The sequence below is a fragment of the Temnothorax longispinosus genome, chromosome 6 (assembly GCF_030848805.1).
Source record: "Temnothorax longispinosus isolate EJ_2023e chromosome 6, Tlon_JGU_v1, whole genome shotgun sequence".
In the NCBI taxonomy this organism is placed as follows: Eukaryota; Metazoa; Arthropoda; class Insecta; order Hymenoptera; family Formicidae; genus Temnothorax; species Temnothorax longispinosus.
The window spans coordinates 13183143-13210848 of NC_092363.1; the positions used below are offsets into that span (position 1 = coordinate 13183143).

Consider the following 27706-nt stretch of genomic DNA (forward strand, 5'->3'; position numbering starts at 1 on the left):
TTCTCCTCTAATACTCTTCTTATCTTCGACGTTTCTTTCACTATCTCATCCTGCAACTCTCTATTTCCTCCTATCTTCCCTAGTCTCTCACTGAATTGCGTTCTTCCTTCTTCGCTCCATATTCCTCTTCTTCTTATCCTTTCCACCTCTCTCCTTCTCTGCTTTCTCCTTGCGCTACCTTTTATCCATAGTATTGAAGGGTGATGGTCTGAGTCTACCCTTTCTCCTATTTCTAGTCTTTCCACTTTTCCTCTGATATCCTCATCTCCTATAATGTAGTCTATAACTGTTTCACCTTTTCCTCCTGTGTATGTGCATTTTCCTTCCTCATCTCCTTTCGTACCTCCGTTTAAGATCATCCATTCTCTCTTCGATAAATGTTAGTAGTGTCCTGCCATTCTTATTCACCTTCTTGTCTTTAGATTTTCTCCCTCTCTCTTTCCCTTTTCCCTCGACTTCCTCCTCCCATCCTCCCTCTTCTCCCGTTCTCGCATTAAAATCTCCACCTATTATGGTCCTTACTCCTATTTCTCCCTCCTCCGTGCACTCCTTCAAGCCTTCTAGCTTCTTATCTATATCTTTGTTTACATATACTCCTATTATTCTCCAGATTTCCTCTCCTATTCTTATCTTAATTTCTATTTTTCCTTCTTCCTCTTCCCTCCTTCTTCCCTCCTTTATCTCTTCTAACCCACTCCTTATTCCTATTAACATGCCTCCGCACGCTCTACCTTTCCTATTCCTCCTGTTCGCTATCTGTACTCTTCATCTAAATTCTTTTGGTAACTTTTCTTTCACTTTCTCCCATCCTTTCTCATCCATCCATGTCTCCATCATAACAATTACATCCCACTCCTTTATCCCTTCCTAGAAGTCCTTATCTTTATTTGTTATACCTGCTACGTTCCAGAAGACCACCTTCTACGTCTCCTCCCTCCTCCTGTTTTCTCCTTCCTCTCCCTCTTTATTTTCCTCCTCCTCCTCTTTAACGTCTCCTCCAGTGATTTTCTCTCCCTCCTCCTTTATATTTCCTCCGTTCTCCCTGACATCATCTGAAGCGTTCAGTCTTTTTTCTGATTTCTTTCCCCCTTCCTGTCTCCCCTCTTGTGTTTTCTCCTTCCTTCTCTTGTTTCTTGTGCTTTCCATTTCTTTGTCCTCTTTCTCTTCTTTATGCCCTATGAAAGTCATTCCTCTCCTCTAACCTTCCTTTACTCTCGTTCCATCTCCATTCCTTGTTGTCCTCCCATAGGTTACCCTTTTGGTAACCAATTGTGATTCTTTTTTCTTTTTTTCTTTTCTTCCTTGCTATCTTTCTTATCTCTGTTTGTATCTGTCTTTCCTCTTTGGTGAGGTCATCATCCAGAAAACTTCCATATTTAATTCCTAGTTCCTTCTTTTTCTTCATAATGTCTCTTTTGGATTCCCAGTTTTTGCATCTCAGCAACCTCATTTTATTGTCTCTATATCTGTTTGGCGCTCGCCATATAATGTATATATGTATTATAATCATTAGTTTAGTCTCGTTCAGTTTCATGCGCTGTATTTAATCGTCTTTCAAATATCTCTATTCTATGTATCGTTTGATGTATTCCGGTGACTCGCGCGAAACGTCGGCGGATTGCGATCGACGCGAAATCGATACTTGCGCGACTCACCGGTGCTGCCCTCGCTCACGCCGGCAGGGCACCCGCCCGAAGAAGATCAAGTACTCGCTCGCTACACTTTTCCAGCGCCGCGAGCACAGCACTCACTCATCGTCAAGCATTCTGAGAGGACACATCTCTCATCAGACACTCATCATCTCGACGTCTCGGAGTATAGACGCATATCGCTAACATTCGGAGAACGAGAGATCACGGAGCCCGCTCCCTGATAGTGCGATCGTCTGCTATCTTTCCCTGCTTGCTTGCTCCTTTGGCTTTGCTTGACTTGACCTGCCTCGCCTGCTATATCTGCCTGCTTGCTTGCTGCCTTGTCTTGCCTGCTTTGCCGCCTCGCTTACCGGCCTCGCCTGCACGTGCGGCCCTTGAGCTTAAAGGAAGGACGGATCCTCCAGGAGCCGACGGTACTCCAAACGGTGAGTCGCATTTTGCTTTACTATCTTTCGCTTATATTTCGCTTTTTGGAGACGTTACACACCTCCCCTGGTCCTTCGAGTTCGTTTTTTCGCTAATTCGGGTACGGCTCTACCGCCCCCCGAGCAATATCCTATTTCTTGTATTTCTTCAATGATCCCTTTTGTTATGTTTAATTTTTTCATCAGCTTTTCGAATTTCTTTTTCCGTTCCTTGTCGTTTTCTACCTTCTCCTCTTTCACGATTATGTTGTTTCTCCTCCTTCTTCTCTCCGTCATCTCCATACTTCTTTCTATCTCCTTCATTTTCCCTATCAACTCCCTGCCTCCATTCTCTTCTGCGTTCTTCACTTCTATCTTCTCTTCTAGCTTTTTTACCCTTTCTTCTAGCGCTTCTCTCTGCTTCTCTCATATTTCCTCGCTCCTCTTCAATTCCTCCTTTAATCCCTTAATTTCGTTTTTTTATTTCCTTTTTATCTTTTTTTTCCTTCTCTTGTTCCTCCATTTTCCTTAATATCTCCTTTAACAGATCTTCTGCCGCTATGTTTCCTTTACCCTTTTCTTCTTTTTTAATCTTAGCTGGCGGTGATCTGTTGACCCTTCTTGCTTCGTTAAATTTTTCAGGAATTTCTTTCTCTGCTCTAGCCGTTTCTTCCTCTATCTCTTTTCTTTTTCTTTTCTGGATGAGATCTTTGACCGATCCTAGGCTGTCCGTTCTTCCTCTTTGTTTGGCAAGCTTCTCCGCCTTTGTAGGCCTGCCTCTTGCTTTCTTCTCCCCTTCGCCTTCTCTTATCTTTCCTTTATCTCCCTGCTCATCACTCTCTATTCCTATTTCCTTCTCTGTCTCCATCCGCCGCTTTTACCTTTGCCTATTTTTTCTACTCGTTATCTATCCTATGGCTGAAAGCATTTTTAGTAATTATCCCTTCTATATCCGAACTAGCCTATGCTCGCTTGCGCGTCACTGCCTTCCGTTCTATCGTCCCTCTATATTACCTCACGTCTATGCCGTTACGGTCACTTCTCTCCCGTCACTTTCCTTACCTTTTCTCCTTTTTATTGTCTCCATCCCTTCTCAACCTTATCACCTCAGCCTTCTCGCATTTCCACACCTCCCTGCTCTGCTGCTCTCGTCCTCTCCAACTCTCCAGACCGTAATTTCGCCACAATCTTTCTCCCTATTGCACGCACACCTGTCAATATATTTGTCATATCATATCATATGTTCATATATAATTATATATGATTATATGTAATTATATATGATCATATATAGACAAAATTCATATATAATTGGATTATATATAATCATATATATTTATATATAATTATATATCTATAATCTTTTTTTCCCAGAGCTTACAATTTAAAAACTTTCTTAAATGTTTTTAAAAATGTATGAAATATAGGGGAAGGTGCTGTACCTGGGAAACACTTTTAAGTTTTTGATTTTTTTGAGCCAGTTTTAATTAAAAAATTTTGATAAAATATATATATATTATTAAGGTACATATAGATATATATTTTAGTACTAAAAAAACCCAAATTTTTAATACCATCTGGTAAGAGAATACAGCAATTTTTTATAAATGAAAATATTGTTTCAAGGTACAGTAGTTTGATGTACCTTGGAACACTCTCTTTTGTACCTTGAAACACCTATAAAAAATTTTAATTTGAAAAAAAATAAAGGGCCTAGCGGAGTAAGCATGTGAAATCGGCCCTTGATCATACAGAGCTGACATTAATGTCACAAGTTAGTACCAATATGATAAAACTTTCCACCAAATATTATTTAAAAAAATTCATTTTTTTAGAAGTTATGCAGGGCGAAAGTAAAATAAAGAAATGTATTTTTCTCGAAAACCACTTGACCGATCTTGATGAAAAAAATATATGTTATGTAGACTAATAAAACTAATTAACAAAAAAAAATGTCCAAAATGTTTGCCAAAAAAAAAGACCAAAAAAAAATATTTAAATTTTTTAATATTTTTTTTAGGGTGATATTTTCGAGGTACCCCTTTGAAATTTTTATGAAAATTTCTCTTAAAGTGTCCACTATAACATATATTTTTTTCAATTTTTTTTTAAATGGTGGAACATAGTTAAAAATACAAAAATTGTAAGCGTCGCGTTACTTCGGCGCACAGTGCAGTGCCATTCCGCGTTGCGGGTGTTCGATGTGACTTTAATAGCACATATGTACGTCTGCAATTAGCCTATAATATGTATACTTTTTAATTTTCATAGTTTCCAGAGTTTACCACGTGGAGGTTGCAGTACGGTTTTAAACTCCTTATCGGGGTGCTTTTATAACGTGAGTCCCCTCGCCTCTCACTATATTTCCGTAAAATCGGGGTGCTTTTTTAACGTAAGTCCCCTCGCCTCTCACTACGTTTCCGTAAAATCGGGGTGCTTTTTTAACGTGAGTCCCCTCGCCTCTCACTACGTTTCCGTAAAATCAGGGTGCTTTTTGAATGTAAGACCCCTCGCCTCTCATTACACCCTACACCTACAATTTATTTAATCTTCTTCACTATCACTGTCTATTACTGGAATGTTATTTGTTTTCTTAAACAGATCGCTCAGTATTTCTGCTGGTTTCAAAATTTTCGCTAAATATCTTGCATGAGATAGATAATATATAATTGCAGCAATATGACAGCAGCATCCAATTGTTCGTAGCCCATTAGCGATCTGTTTAAGAAAACAAATAACATTCCAGTAATAGACAGTGATAGTGAAGAAGATTAAATAAATCGTAGGTGTAGGGTGTAATGAGAGGCGAGGGGTCTTACATTCAAAAAGCACCCTGATTTTACGGAAAATAGAGGCGTGAGTACGTCACGTAGTGAGAGGCGAGGGGACTCACGTTAAAAAAGCACCCCGATTTTACGGAAACGTAGTGAGAGGCGAAGGAACTCACGTTAAAAAAGCACCCTGATTTTACGGAAACATAGTGAGAGGCGAGGAGACTCACGTTAAAAAAGCACCCCGATTTTACGGAAACGTAGTGAAAGGCGAAGGGACTCACGTTAAAAAAGCACCCCGATTTTACGGAAATATAGTGAGAGGCGAGGGGACTCACGTTAAAAAAGCACCCCGATAAGGAGTTTAAAACCGTACTGCAACCTCCACGTGGTAAACTCTGGAAACTATAAAAATTAAAAAGTATACATATTATAGGCTAATTGCAGACGTACATATGTGCTATTAAAGTCACATCGAACACCCGCAACGCGGAATGGCACTGCACTGTGCGCCGGAGTGACGCGACGCTTACGATTTTCGTATTTTTAACTATGTTCCACCATTTTAAAAAAATTTAAAAAAATATATGTTATAGTGGACACTTTAAGAGAAATTTTCGTAAAAATTTCAAAGGAGTACCTCGAAAATATCACCCTAAAAAAATATTAAAAAATTCAAATATTTTAAGAAAGGAAAAAAGGCCGGTAATCGAGCAGTTATTAGGTGTTAAATCATGTAATTAATTAATGTATACAAAAAGCGGAACGTTTCAACTACACCGAGTCTTCATCAGCCGCAATATAAAATAACATATTTAGATTAACTTAATAATTCTAAACCTATAGAGCCACATCAACGTTCGAAAATCTGACGAATAACATTACGTTTGTGTCGTTGCATCTACGAAGTCGAAGGTAAAACCGAAGATAGAATGTGGTCAGCGACATTGTATAATCAATTCCTCGTTCAAAGGCGGGAATAGATCGGGTCCTAGATCAACACTAGACATCACAATATTAAAAACCTCACTAAAATACGTAATCTTGTTATCCCACAGTTACATAATTTCTTACATACGAAATCGACTAGTGACATAATCAGCAATAAATTATTTTTAATGCAAAAAATAACCCAACGGTTTTGCACTGAACATGACGATATTATTTTCACAAGGAGTGACAAAGGCAACGCCACTGTAGCTTTAAATAGGAATGTTTATATACAAACTATTGAAAACATGTTAAATGACACCAATACGTACACGGTGATCTCCAAAAATCCGTCAAAACAAATAGAAAATAAATTGAATAACCTACTAAAAAGATGGCACTTGAAGGACTACATTTCCAAGCAAGATTTGTATAAACTCCGTTCTAGCGATTCCCTCCTACCTAAAGCTTATGGTCTCCCGAAGATTCATAAAGAGAACCACCCATTCAGAATTATAGTCTCTTCCGTAAACACAGCTTTATATGCTTTCGCTAACTTTCTACATGATATAATCTCGAAAAGCATTCCTCATGCGGTTGGTCACGTAGATAACAGTTTTGACCTGTACAAAGAACTTTCTAATAAAAAAATCTCTAACTCGGATGTCCTGGTCTCATTAGATGTAACGTCGTTGTTCACCAACATTCCTCTAAATCTCGCAATCAAAGGGGTTAGCAATCGTTGGCAATATATAAGTAACAAAACAAAAATACCGAAAAAAGAATTCTTACTAGCACTCGAGTTTGTTTTAACTTCCACATATTTTACTTTTAATAACGTGATATACAGGCAAACCTACGGTGCACCTATGGGGATCGCCACTATGCCCGATAGTTGCTGACGTAGTAATGCAAGATCTAGAGGATACAACATTGAGATTGATCAATTTAACTCTGACTTTCTACCGTCGTTATGTTGACGATATAATAATGGCAGCACCTTCTGATAAGATACAGTATATTGTAGACATTTTCAACAGTTATCACGAAAGACTTAAGTTCACTGTGGAATATGAGGTGGACCGCAGTTTGAATTTCTTAGATCTGTCCCTGCACGTTATTGACATTGTTCTATACATAGATTGGTTCCTTAAGAAAACGTGCTCTGGTAGATATCTGTCTTACTACTCGGGTCACCCGGAATGTCATAAGATAGGTACAATATTCGGCCTAGTTGACAGAGCTATCCTGCTATCCCACCCCATGTACCACACAAAAAATTTGGAAAAAATTATTGACATATTGCTACACAATGGTTATCCTCTCGAATTAATCTTTAGGAAAGTCAATCTAAGATTAAAATACCTGTTTAATTGTAAGCTCAAACATACAAACGAAATTGAATCAGTAAGTCAACATAGTGATAACACGGCTTAGGGTAAAAAATTCATTGTCATCCCATTCATAAAAAACATATCCAACAAAGCTGCCCATTTACTCAATAACGAGGAACATACGGTAGGATATAGAGTTTTGAACAATCTCGGCAAGTTCGTCAAGGCACAAAAAGACAAAAATCCGGACAATTTAAATAACAATGTAATATACAAAATATCGTGTAAAGACTGCAGTGCCTCCTACGTAGGACAAACTAAACGACAATTAAGAACTAGGTTGAACGAACAAAAACAATATCAAAACGGATCCATCAAGGCATTCTGTGATTTCCGAACACATTACAAAATTCAATCGCACTTTTGATTGGGACAATACATCGATACTCGACTCCGAACCAAATTTTTATAAGAGACTTATTTCAGAGATGTTACACATTAAAGAACAAAAAAACGGGATTAATTCTAATACAGACACAGAATTTCTTGACGACTCATATTTCAGCATACTTGACGAGCTAGCCAATCACAAAGTTTAACGAATTTCGATATACATCCAACACACTGTTATTTGTTTATAACTCCGTCCGTTCCCGACAATCCGCGCAATCATTTGACAACCGTAACACGTTTAAGAGCATTACATCGTACATACCACGTCTTGACAAATACTTGTAAGTTTTAACGGATTTTATATCTACGAAAATTGTTTTAGTAACATACGATCGCCTTTCAGACAATCCTTTTTATATTCTGACCGTACAACTTGTTAATAACAACGATTCTTATAGACTGGACCCGATCTATTCCCGCCTTTGAACGAGGAATTGATTATACAATGTCGCTAACCACATTCTATCTTCGGTTTTACTTTCGACTTCGTAGATGCAACGACACAAACGTAATGTTATTCGTCAGATTTTCGAACGTTGATGTGGCTCTATAGGTTTAGAATTATTAAGTTAATCTAAATATGTTATTTTATATTGCGGCTGATGAAGACTCGGTGTAGTTGAAACTATCTACTATCTAGCGAAACCACTGCCAAGGGAACGGGCTTGGAAAAATTAGCGGGGAAAGAAGACCCTGTTGAGCTTGACTCTAGTCTGGCACTGTAAGGAGACATGAGAGGTGTAGCATAAGTGGGAGATGGCAACATCGCCGGTGAAATACCACTACTTTCATCGTTTCCTTACTTACTCGGTTAGGCGGAGCGCGTGCCCCGAGGGCTTCGTGCCCCGGCGGTCACGGTGTTCTAGAGCCAAGCGTGTCAGAGTGGCGTGAGGCCTCGCGGCCGATCGCCGTTAATACTCCCGCGTGATCCGATTCGAGCCTTTTGTATACATTAATTAATTACATGATTTAACACTTAATAACTGCTCGATTACCGGCCTTTTTTCCTTTATTTTTATATTTAGACGAGCGTGATTATTAATTTTAATTTAAATATTTTTTTTGGTCTTTTTTTGGCAAACATTTTGGACATTTTTTTTGTTAATTAGTTTTATTAGTCTACATAACATATATTTTTTTCATCAAGATCGGTCAAATGGTTTTCGAGAAAAATACATTTCTTTATTTTACTTTTTCCCTGCATAACTTCTAAAAAAATGAATTTTTTAAAATAATATTTGGTTGAAAGTTTTATCATATTGGTACTAACTTGTGACATTAATGTCAGCTCTGTATGATCAAGGGCCGATTTCACATGTTTACTCCGCTAGGCCCTTTAAAAAAATATATATAATATTTTATTAAATTTAGTTACATTTTGATCAATTATTATTAAACTGAAAATGAAAATCAAATCTAACGAGATAAATCATTAACGTCATAACTAAAAACAACCGTTCATAAATTTTATAAGTAATCTTGCGTGTTTTTCTAAACTGTTTTTATTTTTCTCTCTAATAAAATATTTTTATTTATAAAATATTTATTAATAAAATAAAACAAAAAAGCAAAAATAAAAATAAAATAAAATAAAATAATATCAACGCTTAATTCTAATAAATTTTTTAGGCATCTTTTAACGAACAATAAAATTTTACATTAACAATACATTAAAAATATATTTTTGTTGCTTCTCTCAGTAAAATACTTTCGTCGTTTTAGTTTCTAAAATTGCATTTACAGCAAATATTAGAGCTTCAGCATCCGGCCTTGGCTTTTTTATTCCACGTTTACTACGTGGCATGGTAGCTATAATACAAATAGCTTTCAATTATTCTAACTGTCAGTAAAAATGGAAAAAATTTAGTTAAACAAATAACTAAAAGTTATATAAAGATAACAATCAACTAGTGTACTTTTGAAATAGCGTTCCAAGGTACATCAACCGTCATGTTTCAAAGGTACATAGAAATCAATTTCTAATAAAAAATTAGTTAACATCTTATAGAGGTTATAAATAATTTACTAAATTATTCTACATATTTGACACATTCTTACTAGCCTTGGCTGATCTATATCTTTATTATAAAAAATTACATAAATTACAGTACAAATCTCAGTAAATTTACTTTACGCGTCATAAAATACAAAAGTCGATATAACTTACGTGTAAATAATCGCAATGACACAAAACCATAGATTTAAAGAGATCATCCAATAACTTAATAATTAATACTATAAACTATTACCAGATGCAAACACTATTCGATTATGACAGAGTGTTCCAACGTACAGCTGTACCCAAGGTACAGCACCTTTCTCTATAATTTAATTGTTTAGCTTTAAAAAATTATAATTTTATTAAAAGTTGGGAGCAATCAAGATGTTAAAAATAAGCCTTTTTAAAATTAAAGTTAAAATGCAGATAGAGTTTATTAAAAAAAAAAACCGATTAAAATATAGTCAATTTTAAGAGAAAAATAAAAATAAAATAAAATAATAAATAATGATACGTTGACTCAATGAGAAAGAGGAACAGGTATATAGTAAAGATAGATAGTTTTGTTGTATGACTTTATAATTGCAATCTTTCCCATAACTTATGAATCTATTCTCTGCATGTTTTAGTGGTCACATTCTATGGAAAAAGTAAATACTGGGAGTATTTACAGCATAGCTTGGTCTAGCGATAGTACGCAAGTAGCTATGGCATGCAGTAATGGAAAACTTTTAACTGGACATATCATAGATAGGTAAGTTTCAATGCAATTAACTACTCAGAAACATTATGCCAGTATTTAAGCATGGATACGGAAAATATTAAATTGTCTATATTTTTCCTTAATTTTTTATTGTAATATTTTTTACTTTAAAAATTAAGAAATTATGTTATACTACCATTATTTTTAACATATTACAACAAGTAAAAATTAACATAGAATAGATTAACAACTAAAAATTAACATAAATGTAATAGCGTGTATGTGTTTGTATCAAGAGACACGGTAGTGTCTCGCGCCAAGTACACGCGGAGCGAGACCGACCGTGACTCTTTTACGCGACGCGACGGGTTGCGAGTACTCGAGATGTTGAGATCTCGATAACGAGTGAACGGATCAAGTTCTAAGTATAGGCTTGATCGATAGCTTGGGGTCCAATTAGGGGGGGGTTTCTCTTATAATATTCCGCTACGTGCCCTACGAGCGGAGATATTGCGACGCAAAGTCCAAATGTGAAAATTTATTTTTAAGATACGAATACTTCTACGTCGACCGTCTCTCATCTCAATATTATTATGATTATCAGAGAAACGTCACTTTCACTTTTTCGACACTGGCGGCTAGCGGCGTTAGTATCGCAGTGCAGTGCAGTGCAGACAGTGCGTTCGTTTAGCGCGCTGTCAGTCAGTTCATCAGTTAACCTATTCATCAGTTAACCTATCTCGAGAGCACTCGAGAGACACGGTAAGTACGAAGTACGCGCGGAGCGAGACCGACCGTGACTCTTTACGCGACGCGACGGTTAATTACTGTTATACTTATTTTATTTACTGTTTATTACTACGTTTACGTGAGTGTTTATACATACAGGTTAAACCTATTTACTGTTTACTACGTTTACGTGAGTGTTTATACATACAGGTTAATAACCTATTATATTATTTTTTATATTGACGGCAGGGAGCTGATACTGAGATCAAGGAGCCTGTTCACACGAGGCGTTTCTGCCGCGCGATTGCGGCCGCGCGTTAATAACGTTTGCACGAGTCGCACGCGCGTACGCGAAACGGCAGTAACACCGTATAATCGTGCCGGCAATATACTGAATTTGAATTGCTTCGTGCTCTTATCTGGAGATTTCGTATCCCTACATCGTGTTACCATTGCACCGCTGCCGGAACAGAAGGTTCTCTACGCTTGGCAGAAAGTGACGACTGACACGTTCGATCCCGACTTCGTTGATCGCAGAAGAGCTGGACTCGAGGTACGTTTCCGATTTGCAATTATAACAGTATCGTGCGATGAATGTTGTACCCAATTATAACCTCAAATGAAGTTGTGCACGTTGCTAGTAACGCTGTCTGTAAAAATTTGCGTGAAAGATTATATATATATATATATATCTTGATATATAATCATATTAACACATTATTTTTAGACGTAGCTGTTGATGAAAGAGAATTAGATGGTGACTTAATTTTGGGAGATATAGGTCAAGGATTGCCATTTAAAGCTGGTACGTTTGATGGAGCTGTCAGTATTTCTGCACTTCAGTGGTTGTGCTATGCAAACAAAACTTTGCACAATCCTACAAAACGTTTATATCGTTTCTTCTCAACGTTGTATGCATGCCTGTCAAGAAGCGCAAGAGCAGTGTTACAATTCTATCCAGAGAACGGTGAACAGGTTGAATTAATCACAGCACAAGCCACAAAAGCTGGCTTTTATGGCGGTGTGGTTGTCGATTTTCCGAATAGCGCAAAAGCAAAGAAAATGGTCTTGGTTTTAATGACCGGAGGAGCTGCTCCGCTTCCAAAGGCACTAGGCGTAGAGAACGAAGATAGACAAACCGTCGCTAATTCAAGAAGGTTTGATCCTCTCGTAGTCTGTTATATCTATTATTTCTCTATTTTACCTTCCAAAAATTGTGATAATTTTTTTGTACATAGGGAATACATAAAGAAAGTCAAGGGTAAATCATTGAAGAAAAGTAGGGACTGGATTTTAGAGAAGAAAGAAAGGCGGCGCCGGCAAGGAAAAGAAGTTAGAGATGACTCCAAATATACTGGACGAAAGAGACCCGGGAGATTCTAATTGTAAGATATACTTCGTTAATATAAAAAACACTATTTTAATAATTTTTTTTATAATTTATAATGTTAATTATAAATAAAAAAATTGATAAAATTGATCTAATTAATTTTTGTCTGTTTCTATATAATCAATCTACTACTTAAAAATAATATATGCATAAAATATTTTCTTTAGTAACGAAAAATATGTGCCTAAAAATTTTTTTTGTTAAAGAATATCAAACATGAAATTTAATAATCGTGACTGTGCATAAATGTTTGTGTAAAGGGGAATATTTTCCTTTAAAAAGGATATTAGGAGTCCTTTATAATGTTAATATTACGGTAATAATAGACAATATTAATAAGAGATCAAAGAATGAGTTCAATATTTTATATTTTATTCTTTACGTAAACATAAATTGTGAAATACTCTGTTGTACTACAGTAGGTATTAATACTTTTTCTAATTCTTCATGATCCAACCACTGGTATTTTACGTTATTGTTGATATCTCCATCCATATGTTTGGCTAAGAAATAAAATATTTTAGCACCATAACTTCCTTGCTCGCAAAGCTTCTTAGGATATTTGTATTTGTAGAATCCGATAGGTGCATTTTCATAAAACTTCACTTTTATTGTTGCACCACATGTATCTTGTAATACTCTCTCCGCAGTCTGTAAAAGAATTGATAAAAAACATTTTCAAATCATTTTTTTGTCCCCATTAAGATATTCACATGCAAAATTAGTTGTAGAGAGAAGTTGTAATATATTTATTCGGCTAAAATTGTTATTTTAATTCTTACTCGTTTCTTTATGTTTGAAATGTATATTTATGCAATATATATAAAACTTTGTTTATTTTTTAGGGCAGTAGAACAAATATTGGCGTGATTGTAACATCATTAATTTTTGCAGAAAATTATATGTAGATTTAACAGTCTGTTAAATATAAATATGACAATGTATTTATGCAAAAAATCTTTACATTTTTAAACTCTACGTATAATGTATTCCAATTTTTATCATGTGCGGCGGAATGATTCCTTTATGAAATTACCATAGATAAACCTTTACAAAATATGAAAAAAAATGTTAATAGAGAATTAGGCAGACTAAGCATTGGTACACATGAGAGACACAGACTAAGCCCATTGGTACACATGAGCTCGGAACGTCTTATGACATGTCACGGCGCAGGATACGAATAAGTACGACCGTGAATAAAGGAAATTATATAATTATAAAATTATATAATTTTTTATTAATAATTGTAATACAATAAATAAAAGTTGAAATATATATAATGTCCGTTGATTATACATTGTACCCATGTTTCGCATGGATTTACAAGAAGAAATTTCCTGCTCCGACGCGTGTAAAAAAAAAAGTACTTTCTGCTTCGACGCGTGTAAATAAAAATAAAAAAAAGTAAAGGAAAAACAACGTTTGCAGCCTTTTTTCATCACGAACGTTGTGTGTGTGTGTGTGTGTGTGTGTGTGTGTGTGCGTGTATCAATCAAACATTTTACCACATGTAAAATGTTTGATTGATAGTGCTACCACCACGTCCACCACGTCCACCGTCGTAGAATCCTCCGAAATTTGGAAATATGATCTTATTTTTATGTTAGTATACCCAAGTTAGTACTTTATAGTACCCAAATTTCGGAGCTGATTATACAGGGTGGACCATTTTAATCCATTCCAAGCCCGGGAGAGAAAAATGTTTCAGACAAAAGTTATTTGGTTTTGAGGGGGCCATAAGATGGTGTCATTGGTTTAATCATGGATGGTCGTTTAAAGCTCATGTAAACTACACCTTTAATTTCTTAAATGGAAACCCCTATTTTTCAATGCATATTCTTGTAGCTAATCTCGAAAGCTTTTCAAAATTAAGAACTTTTGGAACTATAAGGCTTGAAAGTTCTAGTATTTTGACATAAAATACAAAATATCTTGTAAAACATTAAGTTTTCGGTACTTTTATGCACAGAATAATGAGACGAATCGGTATGAAAAAAAGACATAGTTGCTTTCAAGAAAAAGTATGCAGATGCGTGTTGCAAATTACATATTTTTTCTTAAAGGAACTATGCCTTTTTTTATTTCACGAATAGCATATATACTTGCAGGAGGGTAAAATAAGATACCTGTTAAAGTTTGAGCCCTTAATATTAATTAATATTAACAGGTCGCTTATCGCGATTTTTTATTTTTCATTTAGTAAGATAGAAAAAATGTTATAACTATCTAACAAACAGTAATACAGCATTGCTTCACATAGATTTTTGTAATAAATTTATCGCTTTACAAAAAAGATCTCATCATTTTTTCATAAATTCAACCGTTCAAAAGATATTCAAAGTTAAAGTTTGATAAATTTTATAATATCGACTATCAAAAATTATGGAATAATCAATACATATTTTTGTAGAAAATTTAACGATCTACAAAAAAGGTCTCTTATATTTTTTTCATAAATTTTTCATAATCATTTAGACGATATTAAGGTTTAAAGTTCAGTGTATAAAAATTATTCTTTTTTTTTTCATATTATAACAAAATTCTGAGCTTTATTTATTTAATATGAAAAAAAAAGAATAATTTTTATGAACTTTAAACCTTAATATCGTCTAAATGGTTTTATTTATAAAAAAAATATAAGACCTTTTTTGTAGATCGTAAAATTTTCTACAAAAATATGTATTGATTATTTCATAATTTTTGATAGTCGATATGATACAAAATTCATAAGAAGCAAAAACAAGTTTTATAAAATTTATCAAACTTTAACTTTGAATATCTTTTGAACGGTTGAATTTATGAAAAAATGATAAAAAATCTTTTTTGTAGAGCGGTAAATTTACTACAAAAATCTATGTAGAGCAATGCTGTATTACTGTTTGTTAGATAGTTATAAAATTTTTTCTATCTTACTAAATGAAAAATAAAAAATTGCGATAAACGACCTGTTAATATTATTTTCTAATTTACCTAAATAAAAATCTTCTTCCTGACCGATAAGTCTATCGACCAGTGTCGAAAAAGTGAAAGTTACATTTCTCTGATATATATATGTCATATATATTGAGAGACGTCGACGTTAGTAGAAACTAATTGACACAATGTAAAGATTTTTCAAAGTAGTGCAACAATTATTTTTTGAGGCAATATATATGTTCTCTCTGTAATTGGCGCTGTATAATTTAAAGAGATATCATTTCTTTTTTGTAATTGTAATAGATCACTTGAAGCGCGACTCTTCTTTTTGATAAGGTAACATAATTTTGTGATGTGTATCACTTGGGTTATAATTTTTCGGAAATAAAGATACTACTGCTTAGATTTTTTCAAGATTTTTCGAGATATAAAGATTACGTCTACCACTTGTTACTTAGGTTTTTTCGATGTATAATACTACCACTTTCTTTTCTTTTCGAGGTAACAACATATACACTACTATGCGTGTACTTGGCGCCTTTTTTTATCTTTTTTTTAAAAAAGGTAATTTTGTACGGATATCACGCCTTTTTGTAGTATTACGCATTTTATAAACAATATGTACAGGGTAAAGCTATTTGGAGGTATAATACTACCACTTTGTTTTTTTCGAGGTAACAACATAACAGGGTAACAACATAATACATATACACTACTATGCGTGTACTTAACGCCTTCTTTTACCTTTTTTTTTAAAAAGGTCATTTTATACGGATATCACGCCTTTTTGTAGTGTTACGCATCTTAATCTTATAAACAATATATCTTATAATCTTATAAACAGTTTATACAAGGTATGAAGCTAAAAGTGTTACGGGCTATTATTTCTAAAGAAAACAACAATTTAATATTTTGCTTAGTTTTTTAAAAATAATAATCTGTAACCCTTTTAGTTGTACACCTTGTATATATTTTTCAATTTTAACATAAAACATAATCGCAATATAGCATGATTAATGTTAATAAGTCGTTAACTGTAAAATTTTTTATTTATTTTTATTCGCGTGTCTTACTGAATGTTGTTCGCAACTGTATATGTTCAGGTATCGATATTTTTGATAATTACAGATGGACACCTGTAACACGTGTCTGAAATTTAACTGATTTGTTTATTCTTTTATTCCCTTTAACTAATCGCAAATTAATTCTATTTGATAAAAGCAATTCTGTTAAATTTCTCATACTTAACGCATCGTTTATAATTTTCTATTAATTATAAATATTAAATAGTACGATATATATATATATATTCGTACTCATATCCTTGAAAATTATTTCGGGAATTCGAGCGAATGTCACAACTAGATAAAATTATCTTTCATGTTGAGTAGGAACATATTTGAGTTGGCGATAAATGATTCTCTGAAACCGCACGTGTGTGTAAATAATTCAGTAAAAAATATATAATCTTTATTTCAAAATACATTTGCACACTACGTACCAAAAATATATAATATAATAACGTAGTTTTTGCTATTTAATTGATTGAATTTTAGAAAAGAAAAAGATTTAAAAGTATATAACTATGTCAGTCAATAAAGAGACATAGACGCAAATTGAATCATATATATTTAATTGCCTGCTCATTAAATATAAAGTGCAAACACATAGAAATTGTATATTTTTCTATACTTAAATGCAATAGAAAGAAATAATTAAACAAGTATCCTTGCATAGGAATATTATGCATAATTTTTACAAAACATATTTGAGATTCGCGCAATTGAGATATATAATAAAATTAATAACGATTCTATAAATCTTAGGTATATGTTAATAATACGACATGATCTTTTTAATCATGAAACTTACAAACTAACAGAAAAAGATTCGTATCCTAAATGCCAATAATTTTTCTAATGTAACAATAATACTGAAAATATATGGATAGAAATATATATAATAAATAATAACATAATTAATGATATACAAGAGCTTTTGTCGCGCATATCGATTTTCAATAATGGATATTATAACAAATACGTTTTACGTTCATTCGAAAACAAATTATCTGTACACATAATAAAAATTGTATGAATTAAAATTATGTGTATACACATAATAAAAATGCGGAATTATTTTTGTCAGACATAATTTTAATTCATCCAATTTTTATTATGTCTAGACATAATTTTAATTCGTCCAATTTTTATTATGTCTAGACATAATTTTAATTCAGCGAATTTTTATTATGTCATGACATAATTTTAATTCTGCCGCTAGGGAATTTTTAAGTCGATTCTTATGAATCAAGATTGAATTCGATGTCTAGGTGTCCCAGGTTGCCGATGACGAGGTCCACATAGTGCGCTTCATAGTTTTCGGTATCCAGGTGTATTAATATCTTCAATTCGATGTCCACGTGTTCTAGGTTGCCGATGACGGGTTCCAGATAGTGCGCTCTATACTTTTCGGTGTCTAGGTGTAATAATACGTTGAATTCGATGTCTAGGTGTCCCACGTTGCCGATGACGAGGTCCACATAGTGCGCTTCGTAGTTTTCGGTGTCTACGTGTATTAATACCTCGAATTCGATATCTACGTGTCCTACATTCAGATTTAAAGTTATTAATACATTTAGACACCAAAAACTACGAAGCGCACTATGTGGACCTCGTCATCGGCAACCTGGGACACGTAGACATCGAATTCGAGGTATTATTACATCTAGACACCGAAAACTACGGAGCGCGCTATCTGGACCTCGTCATCAGCAACCTGGGACACCTTAAACATCAATTTCAAAATATTAATACACGTAGACACCGACAACTACGGAGCGCACTATGTGGACCTCGTCATCGGCAACCTGGGACACCTAGACATCGAATTCAAGATATTAATACACGTAGACACCGAAAACTACGGAGCTCACTATCTAGACATTGTCATCGGCAACCTGGGACACCTAGACATCGCATTCAACGTATTATTACACCTGGACACCGAAAACTACGAAGCGCACTATGTGGACCTCGTCATCGCCAACCTGGGACACCTAGACATCGAATTCAACGTACGATTACACCTGGACACCGAAAACTATGAAGCGCACTATCTGGATCCCGTCATCGGCAACCTGGGACACGTGGACATCAAATTCAAGGTATTAATACACGTAGACACCAAAAACTACAGAGCGCACTATGTGGACCTCGTCATCGGCAACCTGGGACACCTAGACATCGAATTCAACGTACGATTACACCTGGACACCGAAAACTATGAAGCGCACTATCTGGATCTTATCATCGGCAACCTGGAACACGTGGACATCGAATTCAAGGTATTAATACACGTAGACACCGAAAACTACGGAGCGCACTATGTGGATCTCGTCATCGGCAACCTGGGACACGTAGACATCGAATTCAACGTATTATTACACCTGGACACCGAAAACTATGAAGCGCACTATCTGGATCTTGTCATCGGCAACCTGGGACATGTGGACATCGAATTCAAGGTATTAATACACGTAGACACCGAAAACTACGGAGCGCACTATGTGGACCTCGTCATCGGCAACCTGGGACACGTAGACATCGAATTCAACGTATTATTACTCCTGGACACCGAAAACTATGAAGCGCACTATCTGGACCTCGTCATCGGCAACCTGGGATACTTAGACATCGAATTCAAGCTTGATTTATAAGAATCGACTTAAAAATTCCCTAGCGGCACTTTCTGCCAAGCGTAGAGAACCTTCTTTTCCGGCAGCGGTGGTAATACGATGTAAGGATACGAAATCTCTCCAGATAAACATGAAGGAATTGACTCAATATATATTATATAAGTATATACCTAATTTACCTAAAATACCTAAATCATTGAACTATAACCATACTGGAAGGAGCACTGCCATACCCCCACCACGGTTCCTCACGATCCGAGAGGGATAGTTGAACGGGTACCGTGTTGTCTCTTTCTAACGTAAACTACCATGACTGAAAACATTCGCCTCGACACGTACACAAAGACGCTGTATCTATTCGTGTCGTGCGACGCACGAGTGTTCAATCCTGGCATTTCTGGTCTCGACTCGTCGTATGTACATGTGTACACATACATATTCGTATATATGTGTGTGTATTTACATCACTTACATGCGTTGTGCAGTGCGTGTGAGATGTGCAGCGCGCGATCCAAAATGGGGAAAAAATGCTGCATAAAAACTTGTTTTAATACAGTAGATAAGAATCCGTATGTGTCATTACACAGGTAATAAAGTTTATATAATGTTCAGATAATACAAATTTCTAAATGATATTTAAAAAATGTCGAAATAACGTCTAAAAAACATGAAACTTTTTTATACATTTTGGAGACGTCTTTTAGAATAAATTTGTACTCTGGTTTATTAAATTTATTGTTTGTAGTATAATTTATAAGTTTTACACATGATGTATATTATGGGTCATATTACAGTTCGCCTTTTTGTAGATTTCCACGTAAGGATACTCTTCAATATAACAAATGGTTGCAAGCAATTCCACCAGACTTAATCACATTACAACGTAATATATATATTTGTTGTACGCATTTTTGTGAAAACTCCTTTCAACCATCCACACCAACAGGAAAGAATATATTAAAAGAAGATGCAATTCCTTCAATTTTTTACTCAGGATCTGAAGATGCAAGAGACGAAAATAATATATTCGATGTGTGTTATAATACTTTGAAAATATAATATATTTATTTTATTATATTTAATTTTATAAGTAAAAATTATATACTAATACTATATTTCAGAATTTTACACGTGAAGCAGAGAAGACTATGTCACAAGGACAAATATGTGAAACGGTACACATAAATAATAATTTTCATTATCTTAATATTTCTTTCACTTTATAAAAGTTGAAATTTTATTCCAGGCAATAAAACGGGTATCTGTGGATATAAATACTCAAGTTTCTCCAAAGAAACAAAGGATATTAGAAAAGAATACGCAATTACAGAGGAAAGTGCATATATTACAACAACGTTTACGTCGTCGAGAGCTAACCATTACTACAATGCGTAATCTTATAGACACATTGAAAACAAATAATATGCATAATTCGGATCTCGAACAGGTATTAATGAGCAATTTTGATGGTTTAAAATTAGAGCTTATTTTAAATGAGTATAGGAATCAAAATGTTGAAAAATCACGGAGGCGGTATACACCACACATGAAACAATTCGCTTTAACACTACATTTTTATAGTCCTAAAGCGTATGAGTTTCTTCGAGAAACACTATTTCTTCCTTATCCATCAATGTTACGTAAGTGGTTGAGCAATTACAAATGTAATGTTGGCTTTTTAACAGAGGTTTTTGAATATTTACAAACAGAAGTGCCAAAGAAACATTTCTTGAAAGATGTTGCTTTAATATTTGATTCGATGGCTATACGGTCACAAATTGTACCTGATCCTAATGATGATAAAAACGTGGGTTTTGTTGATTTCGGTGGTATCTTAAGTGATAATTCTACAGATATGGCTACAGAAGCTTTAGTTTTCCAAATTGTCTCGTACACTGATAAATTTAAATGTCCAATAGCATATTTTTATATTAATAAAATTAATGCAAACATTCAAACACAGTTAATTAAATCTGCTATTGTCAAACTGTATGAAGTAGGTGTAACAGTACGTTCCATAACATGTGATGGGACTAGAACCAATCTTTCAACTTTCGAATTACTTGGGTGTAACATTTCTGGTGATAACATGAAAAGTTATTTTGAACATCCACTTAATAAGTCAAACATTTACTGCATATTAGATCCATGTCATATGCTTAAACTTGCACGAAATGCCTTTGCAGAGTCAAATATGATATCAGACCTTGGTTCAATCTCATTCAATTATATAGAAAAATTACACGCGCTTCAAGAAGTAGCAGATTTGAAACTTGCTAATAAGTTAAGTCATAAGCATATTTATTTTAAAGATAATAAAATGAATGTACGTCTAGCAGCACAAGTATTAAGTAACTCTGTTGCTGATTCCACTGACTTTCTCAGAATAAGCGGACATAAAGATTTTCAAGGTAGTGAAGCAACAACCAAGTTCATCCGTATTATTGATAGATTATTCGACATAATGAATTCACGAAACAGTTTTGGTACAGGTTTTAAGTCACCAATGATGATAAATAACTTACAAATAATTAAGCAAATTTTCGATGATAGCATGACATTCATTTCAAGTATAAAAATAGATGACAAAAATATTTTTCTCCATTCGCGACGTACTTTTGCAGTAGGATTTAAAATGAATACTGAAAGTTATTATAATTTAGCATGTGATTTACTGAACAGAAAAGAGGAACCTTTGAAATATTTGTTGACATACAAGTGTTCTCAGGATCACATAGAATTATTTTTTTCATGCATAAGAAAACGTGGTGGATGGAACGACAATCCTAATGTCTTACAGTTTAAATGGGCTTTGCGGCAACTTTTGTTTAATAATGCTGTTCGTGCTAGTGTGAACGCCAATTGTTTAGGTGATACTTCCGAAACGTGCTCTATATTGCAATTTCGAAAACCGACCCGTGTTACACATGATTATGATACAAACCAAAATTCAGAGGAATCAGAAGCATTTTTAAATCTAGCAAATGATATAAAGCTTTCATGTATACAAGAAAATATTTTGTATTATATAGCTGGTACTATAGTTCGTACATTATTAAAGGAAATAAATTGCCATCATTGTGCAAAAATTTTAATTGAAAAGGAAGTGGCAATGTGTGATAATATTCATAATTATACAGTAGATATTATGAAATATAACTCATTTACACATTTTGTAAATCGCGGAAAACTGTGTTATCCGTCAAGTGCAGTTTTTAAAATTGTGGAAACTGTAGAGAGAGCATTTAAAACAGAATTAATGTTTCGTGGTATGCAAGAAACAAATTTTAAACAAAACATTGTGATGAATACTATACAAACGTTATTGCCAAACATAAAAACAATGTTTACACCTGAACATCCTATAATGGACAATACAGGAGACGAAGATCTTCACGAGACTCAAATAGTTAAAATAATAGCATGGAAATATATCAAACTTCGTATTTTAACTTATTGCAAAAAAGCAACAGAGCGCCATTTAAAAAAACGTGGTACAAGTAGGGCAAAGTTGCACAAGACAATTTTATTCTACCATGTATAATTAATTTACTTTAAAACAATTATTTCTGTTTAATTTCTTTTCAGTTTTATTTGAGTTTCGTATATGTTTTATTTACATTTCTTTATATTTTATTTATCCATAATATATATATCTATGTATTTAAGTTTCATAGATATTGTCAAATATTTTGTTTGTGTACATCGTTTTACTAAAAGATGTATCAATGTGTTGAAACTTGAAACGTATTTGTTTTTATTGTGCGTTTTGTTAAAACGTATATGTACAGAGTTTATATACATAAATGTTTAATTAATGTATAATCACTTGCTAAAAGATTGCAATATACTTTAATTGTTTGTACAATTATTTTCGGCATATTATAATCGGACGAACTTTTTATTTAACATATTTTTTGATAGTCATAAAAACAAAATGTGTTTTAATCTATTAGCAACTGACTGACTAATGGTACGTACAAAGTTTTGTTTATGCGAATAGCGATAGTATATTAATTAATATGTGTATATATATATATATATATATATATATATATATATATATAGAGAGAGAGAGAGAGAGAGAGAGAGAGAGAGAGAGAGAGTTTTCTTTACTTTTCTGTTCAAAGAGATTTAAGTATTATGTTATATATATGAGCGTCTTCTAAATTTAGACTTTTCCGTCACATGTATAACGTTTTTTGAAAAAATTTTAACTTATACACCTAATATATTATTTACTATATATATTCCTAGACCAATATTTATAGTCTGATTTTATACTTAAAATCATCTTCAAATTATTTTAACATATCGGAATATTTCAACATAGCATCTCAAGATAGTCACATAATAAGATGGTTTTAAATATAAAATATAAGATCATGAATTACATATATCGGCCAATGTACTTCAGATTTAACCATGTATTGCGAACTGAAAATTAAACAATATAACAACTTGAATTCTCAACGTTGTGAATGATCCTACTCCTGCAACATTACAATAATGTTTAATTATTACGATTTTATTATTTACTTATTTTTCTTAGAAATTATTAATATACGTAATACATAAAAATAGATGAGATCTTTTCTTCCTCTTTATATGTGTATTTGATTCTGAAAATTATCATTTATTAAAAGTCTCCTTTTTTGACAAAAATAGAATTTCGGCACAGAAATCTGTGATTTCGGTGTGTTTAAAATGCTTACGAAGGTGAATGTTTTCAGAGTGGATAGTATTTCGAGTCACGTGATTGCTTCAGTTAGTCAGACAAGGATAGCACGGTACCCGTTCAACTATCTCACTCACACAGCTCGGATCGCTTGAGAACAGTGGAGTGCTCCTTCCAGTATGGTTATAGTTCAATGACCTAAATAGAAATCTTACTCCTGACCGATAAGTCTATCGACCTAATTTCGAAATACGCGCGCGATATCGAAACTGGCGATACCTGCGCCGCCAGCGTCGAAAAAGTGAAAGTAACGTTTCTGATTATGACGTCATCATACAAGACGTCGGCGTTAGAAGTAGTATACGTATCTTAAAAATAAATTTTCACATTTGGACTTTGCGTCGCAATATCTCCGCTCGTAGGGCACGTAGCGGAATATTATGAGAGAAACCCCCCCCCTAATTGGACCCCAAGCTATCGATCAAGCCTACTTAGAACTTGATCCGTTCACTCGTTATCGAAATCTCAACATCTCGGTACTCGCAACTCGTCGCGTCGCGTAAAAGAGTCACGGTCGGTCTCGCTCCGCGTGTACTTGGCGCGAGACACTACCGTGTCTCTTGATATCTTAATATAATATTTTCACATTTCAACTTTGCGTCGCAATATTTCCGCTCGTAGGGCACGTAGCGGAAAAATAAAAACACGGCCTTTGGCCAACTCAAACGTGAGTACCTCATACGTACAAGATTAAAGTACCAGTTAAAATACAGATAGCGAATTGGTTTTAGTCTTAAAATGTTTCACAATTTATTATTTTTGGAAAAAGTTGATAAAAAATAATTTTTACAAGCAACATAATATCGATGCATATTTTACATAAAATCAATGTCCGGCAATGTATATATTATATATATTAACAACTTCAGACACATTTCTTTATAAGGTGTAATTTTTTTCTGTTAAGATTAAGATGCGTAACACTACAAAAAGGCGTGATATCCGTACAAAATTACCTTTTTCAAAAAAAAGGTAAAAAAAGGCGCCAAGTACACGCATAGTAGTGTATATGTATTATGCTGTTACCTCGAAAAAAAAACAAAGTGATAGTATTATACCTCGAAATAACACCTTGTACATAATGTTTATAAAATGCGTAATACTACAAAAAGGCGTGATATCCGTACAAAATTACCTTTTTTAAATTAGATTTACTGGTAAGTAATTGTTAAAATGATTAGATTCAGCCGATCCAAACTTAAACCTTCTCGTAGGCGGCTATTGTCCAACTTAATTACTCTACTGCAACTCTTCATATGCTGCTATTTCCATTGGGAAATTTGGGTCCTGTATAATAGATTCTGGAATACTAAAAACATTTGTAAATTATTTTTGTGTAGAAAAGTTAAAATTTAATTAGTCAGATAACACTGCATTGTGTGATATAAACAAAACAAATAATTACTCATCAAGTGCGTCTGCTTCCTCGTTTGTTGGCATGTGAGCCACCTGAGTTGCACGTTCAGTCATATCAGGTGAATCTTGACTTTGAGTGCTAAGTCTGCATTAATGTAAATAAAAATAGAAAAAAATACTTATTTTTAAATATTACAATTGTATGCATTATATGATGCTATTATATTCTTGATGATATATCTCCAACCCTCCTTCACACACAAATTTTTACTCCATTTTGAATCACTGTCTACAAGAATATAATAGCATCATATAATGCACACAAAAATTCGAGATATGAAACAATCTCTAATAACTTTCTCTCTCTATAGATCATATCTCGAATTTTTGTAATATTAATTTTAAAATAAACATCTTAAATAGATTTATGATTTCTTATTATACGTATATAGTTTATAAATAAAACTGTCTTGATGTCAGAACGTGTACAGACATAACTCAAATACAGTCACACATCAGTGCGGTCGAAAGGGACTGAATGTTTTTGCGAAAAGTTGTAGAATAAGTTAAAATAAATCAGGTTGGAACTATATTATACAATCATAATCTCAACAATAGCGACTAAAGCATCAATATCTGTTGGTATTTTATAAATTTTCTAAATGTGTACTTACGCAAGTTGATTCTCTTGTTTCCATCCGGGATTACATTTCTTCAAATGTTGCTTTAACCCGGAATTGTCTAAAGTTAGTGTTTTGCCACATTTACATCTTGCCTTTTCAATATTTTTTACTTTTGTGAAATAACGTCGTAAGGTGTAGGGTACGGCACTGTTTGTAATATATATCCCATGCACATTCTTTAAATAACTTTTTAAATTATTTATTACCGCTTCTGAGTGGTTTGACACAATATCTCTTTTACAATAACGACAATATGCGACCAAATTTTTTACGTCTACGAAGTGGTCCCACAACTCCTTCGACATTGCGTTTTTCGGTAATTCCTCGGGTAATTCCATCTTATGTCTGTCTTGTACTGCGTGTCTATTACTGAATGTTGTGTATATAAAAATAACCTCAACAAGCGTGTGAAATATACCGATCGCACAAGTCAAAAAGAAAAGTATGGTTTATTTATCGGGATGTATGTATAAATATTTTTAATTTGCCTAACTACGAGATCGTACATATGATATAAAAAAATTGTAAATATTGTCAAACAATTCAAATTTGTTCAAATATTATGCGAAATTAAATGCGATTTAAATTACATATGCGATATAATTAAAAGATTATTATTATTACGTTTGTATATAATTACATTTATAATCGGAATTGGAAATAACTATTACTTGGATGTTCCGATACAAATTTTTTCTTCGAAGAAGAGAGAAGAATGTCGAAGAAGATCGAAAGGATAAGAATGCTTTATTTATTGGAGTAAATGTAAACCTCGAAAAAAAACAAAGTGGTAGTATTATACCTCGAAATAACACCCTGTACATACTGTTTATAAAATGCGTAATACTATAAAAAGGCGTGATATCCGTACAAAATTATCTTTTTTAAAAAAAAGGTAAAGAAAGGCGCCAAGTACACGCATAGTAGTGTATATATTGTTACCTCGAAAAAAAACAGTGGTAGTATTGTTGCGTGCATGCCGCCCGGTATACCTTTCCGACACCGAGCTGAAGCGTGCAACGGAAAGTCGAATGTAGCCTGTCCTTAGTAACGAGCCAGTTATTGATTTTATTGATTTAATGTAACAGCTGATAGATTTGTTCTCGAGCTGCTGGACCGTGCGGACGTGGTCCACGCTCCTCTGTATCGCGAGCCTTTAATAAACCTTAAGTTTGTTCTCCTTAATCACCGCAGTGTTTACTTATTTCCGCGAGCGTCGGGAGTGTGAGCGTGTGTGAGTGAACGAACGACTCGGCGAGCGCAACAGTATTATACCTCAAAAAAATCTAAGTAACAAGTGGTAGACGTAATCTTTGTATCTTGAAAAATCTTACATCACACACACATCACCCACATTCACTCGCTCGCACATACACAACAGGCTGGCCTAATTTTGAGGTCTAGCAGCGCCAAGTTTTTTGACAAGAAAAATTTATGTATTTTAATAAAATATTTTTATTTTTTGTACTGTTACCTCTGTAATTTTTTGCGATGCGATTAAATCTTTTAAAATACATATATAAACTTTGTATTTAAATACCTTGTATTCCCTTGTTGGGTTTAAATATTTTAATAAAATATTTGTATTTTGTACTGTTACCTCTGTGTAATTCTTCATGATTCAATCTTTTATTCTAATCGAAGAAAAGCAGTGGTAATATTATACTTCGAAAAAACTTAAGTAACAAGTGGTAGACGTAATCTTTGTATCTCGAAAAATATGTTCTCTGTAATTGGCGCTGTAATTTAAAAAAAGATATTTTTTCTTTTTTGTAATTGTAATAATAGATCACTTGAAGCGCGACTCATTTTTGATAAGGTAACGTAATTTTGTGATGTGTATCACTTGAGTTATAATTTTTTGGAAATAAAAATACTACTGCTTAGGTTTTTTCGAGATTTGTGGAGATACAAAGATTACGTCTACCACTTGTTATTTAGGTTTTTT

General features: G+C 33.8%; 2 protein-coding genes across 9 annotated transcripts in view; both read left to right on the plus strand.

Annotated features, from left to right (window-relative positions):
• Positions 1-27706, plus strand: part of Oseg5 (intraflagellar transport protein Oseg5) — a 237411-nt gene that overhangs the window by 174305 nt on the left and 35400 nt on the right. For 4 of the 8 annotated variants that reach the window (XM_071782394.1, XM_071782393.1, XM_071782391.1 and 1 more), the window contains 4 exons: positions 10173-10297; positions 19791-20013; positions 20103-20156; positions 20228-20428. In XM_071782394.1, coding sequence (XP_071638495.1) covers positions 10173-10297; positions 19791-20013; positions 20103-20156; positions 20228-20428 — 603 coding nt within the window. Of the gene's footprint in view, positions 1-10172; positions 10298-19790; positions 20014-20102; positions 20157-20227; positions 20429-24340; positions 24387-24626; positions 26944-27706 lie in introns of those variants that run through there. The other 4 variants (XR_011732726.1, XM_071782396.1, XM_071782398.1 and 1 more) reach the window with 4 other exon arrangements.
• On the plus strand, positions 10308-14608 carry LOC139814829 (18S rRNA (guanine-N(7))-methyltransferase-like). Its single transcript, XM_071781323.1, has 4 exons — positions 10308-10338; positions 11703-12132; positions 12214-12360; positions 13211-14608. Exons 1-3 carry the CDS (start codon positions 10308-10310, stop codon positions 12356-12358), a joined length of 606 nt encoding a protein of 201 aa, XP_071637424.1. The 3' UTR covers positions 12359-12360; positions 13211-14608.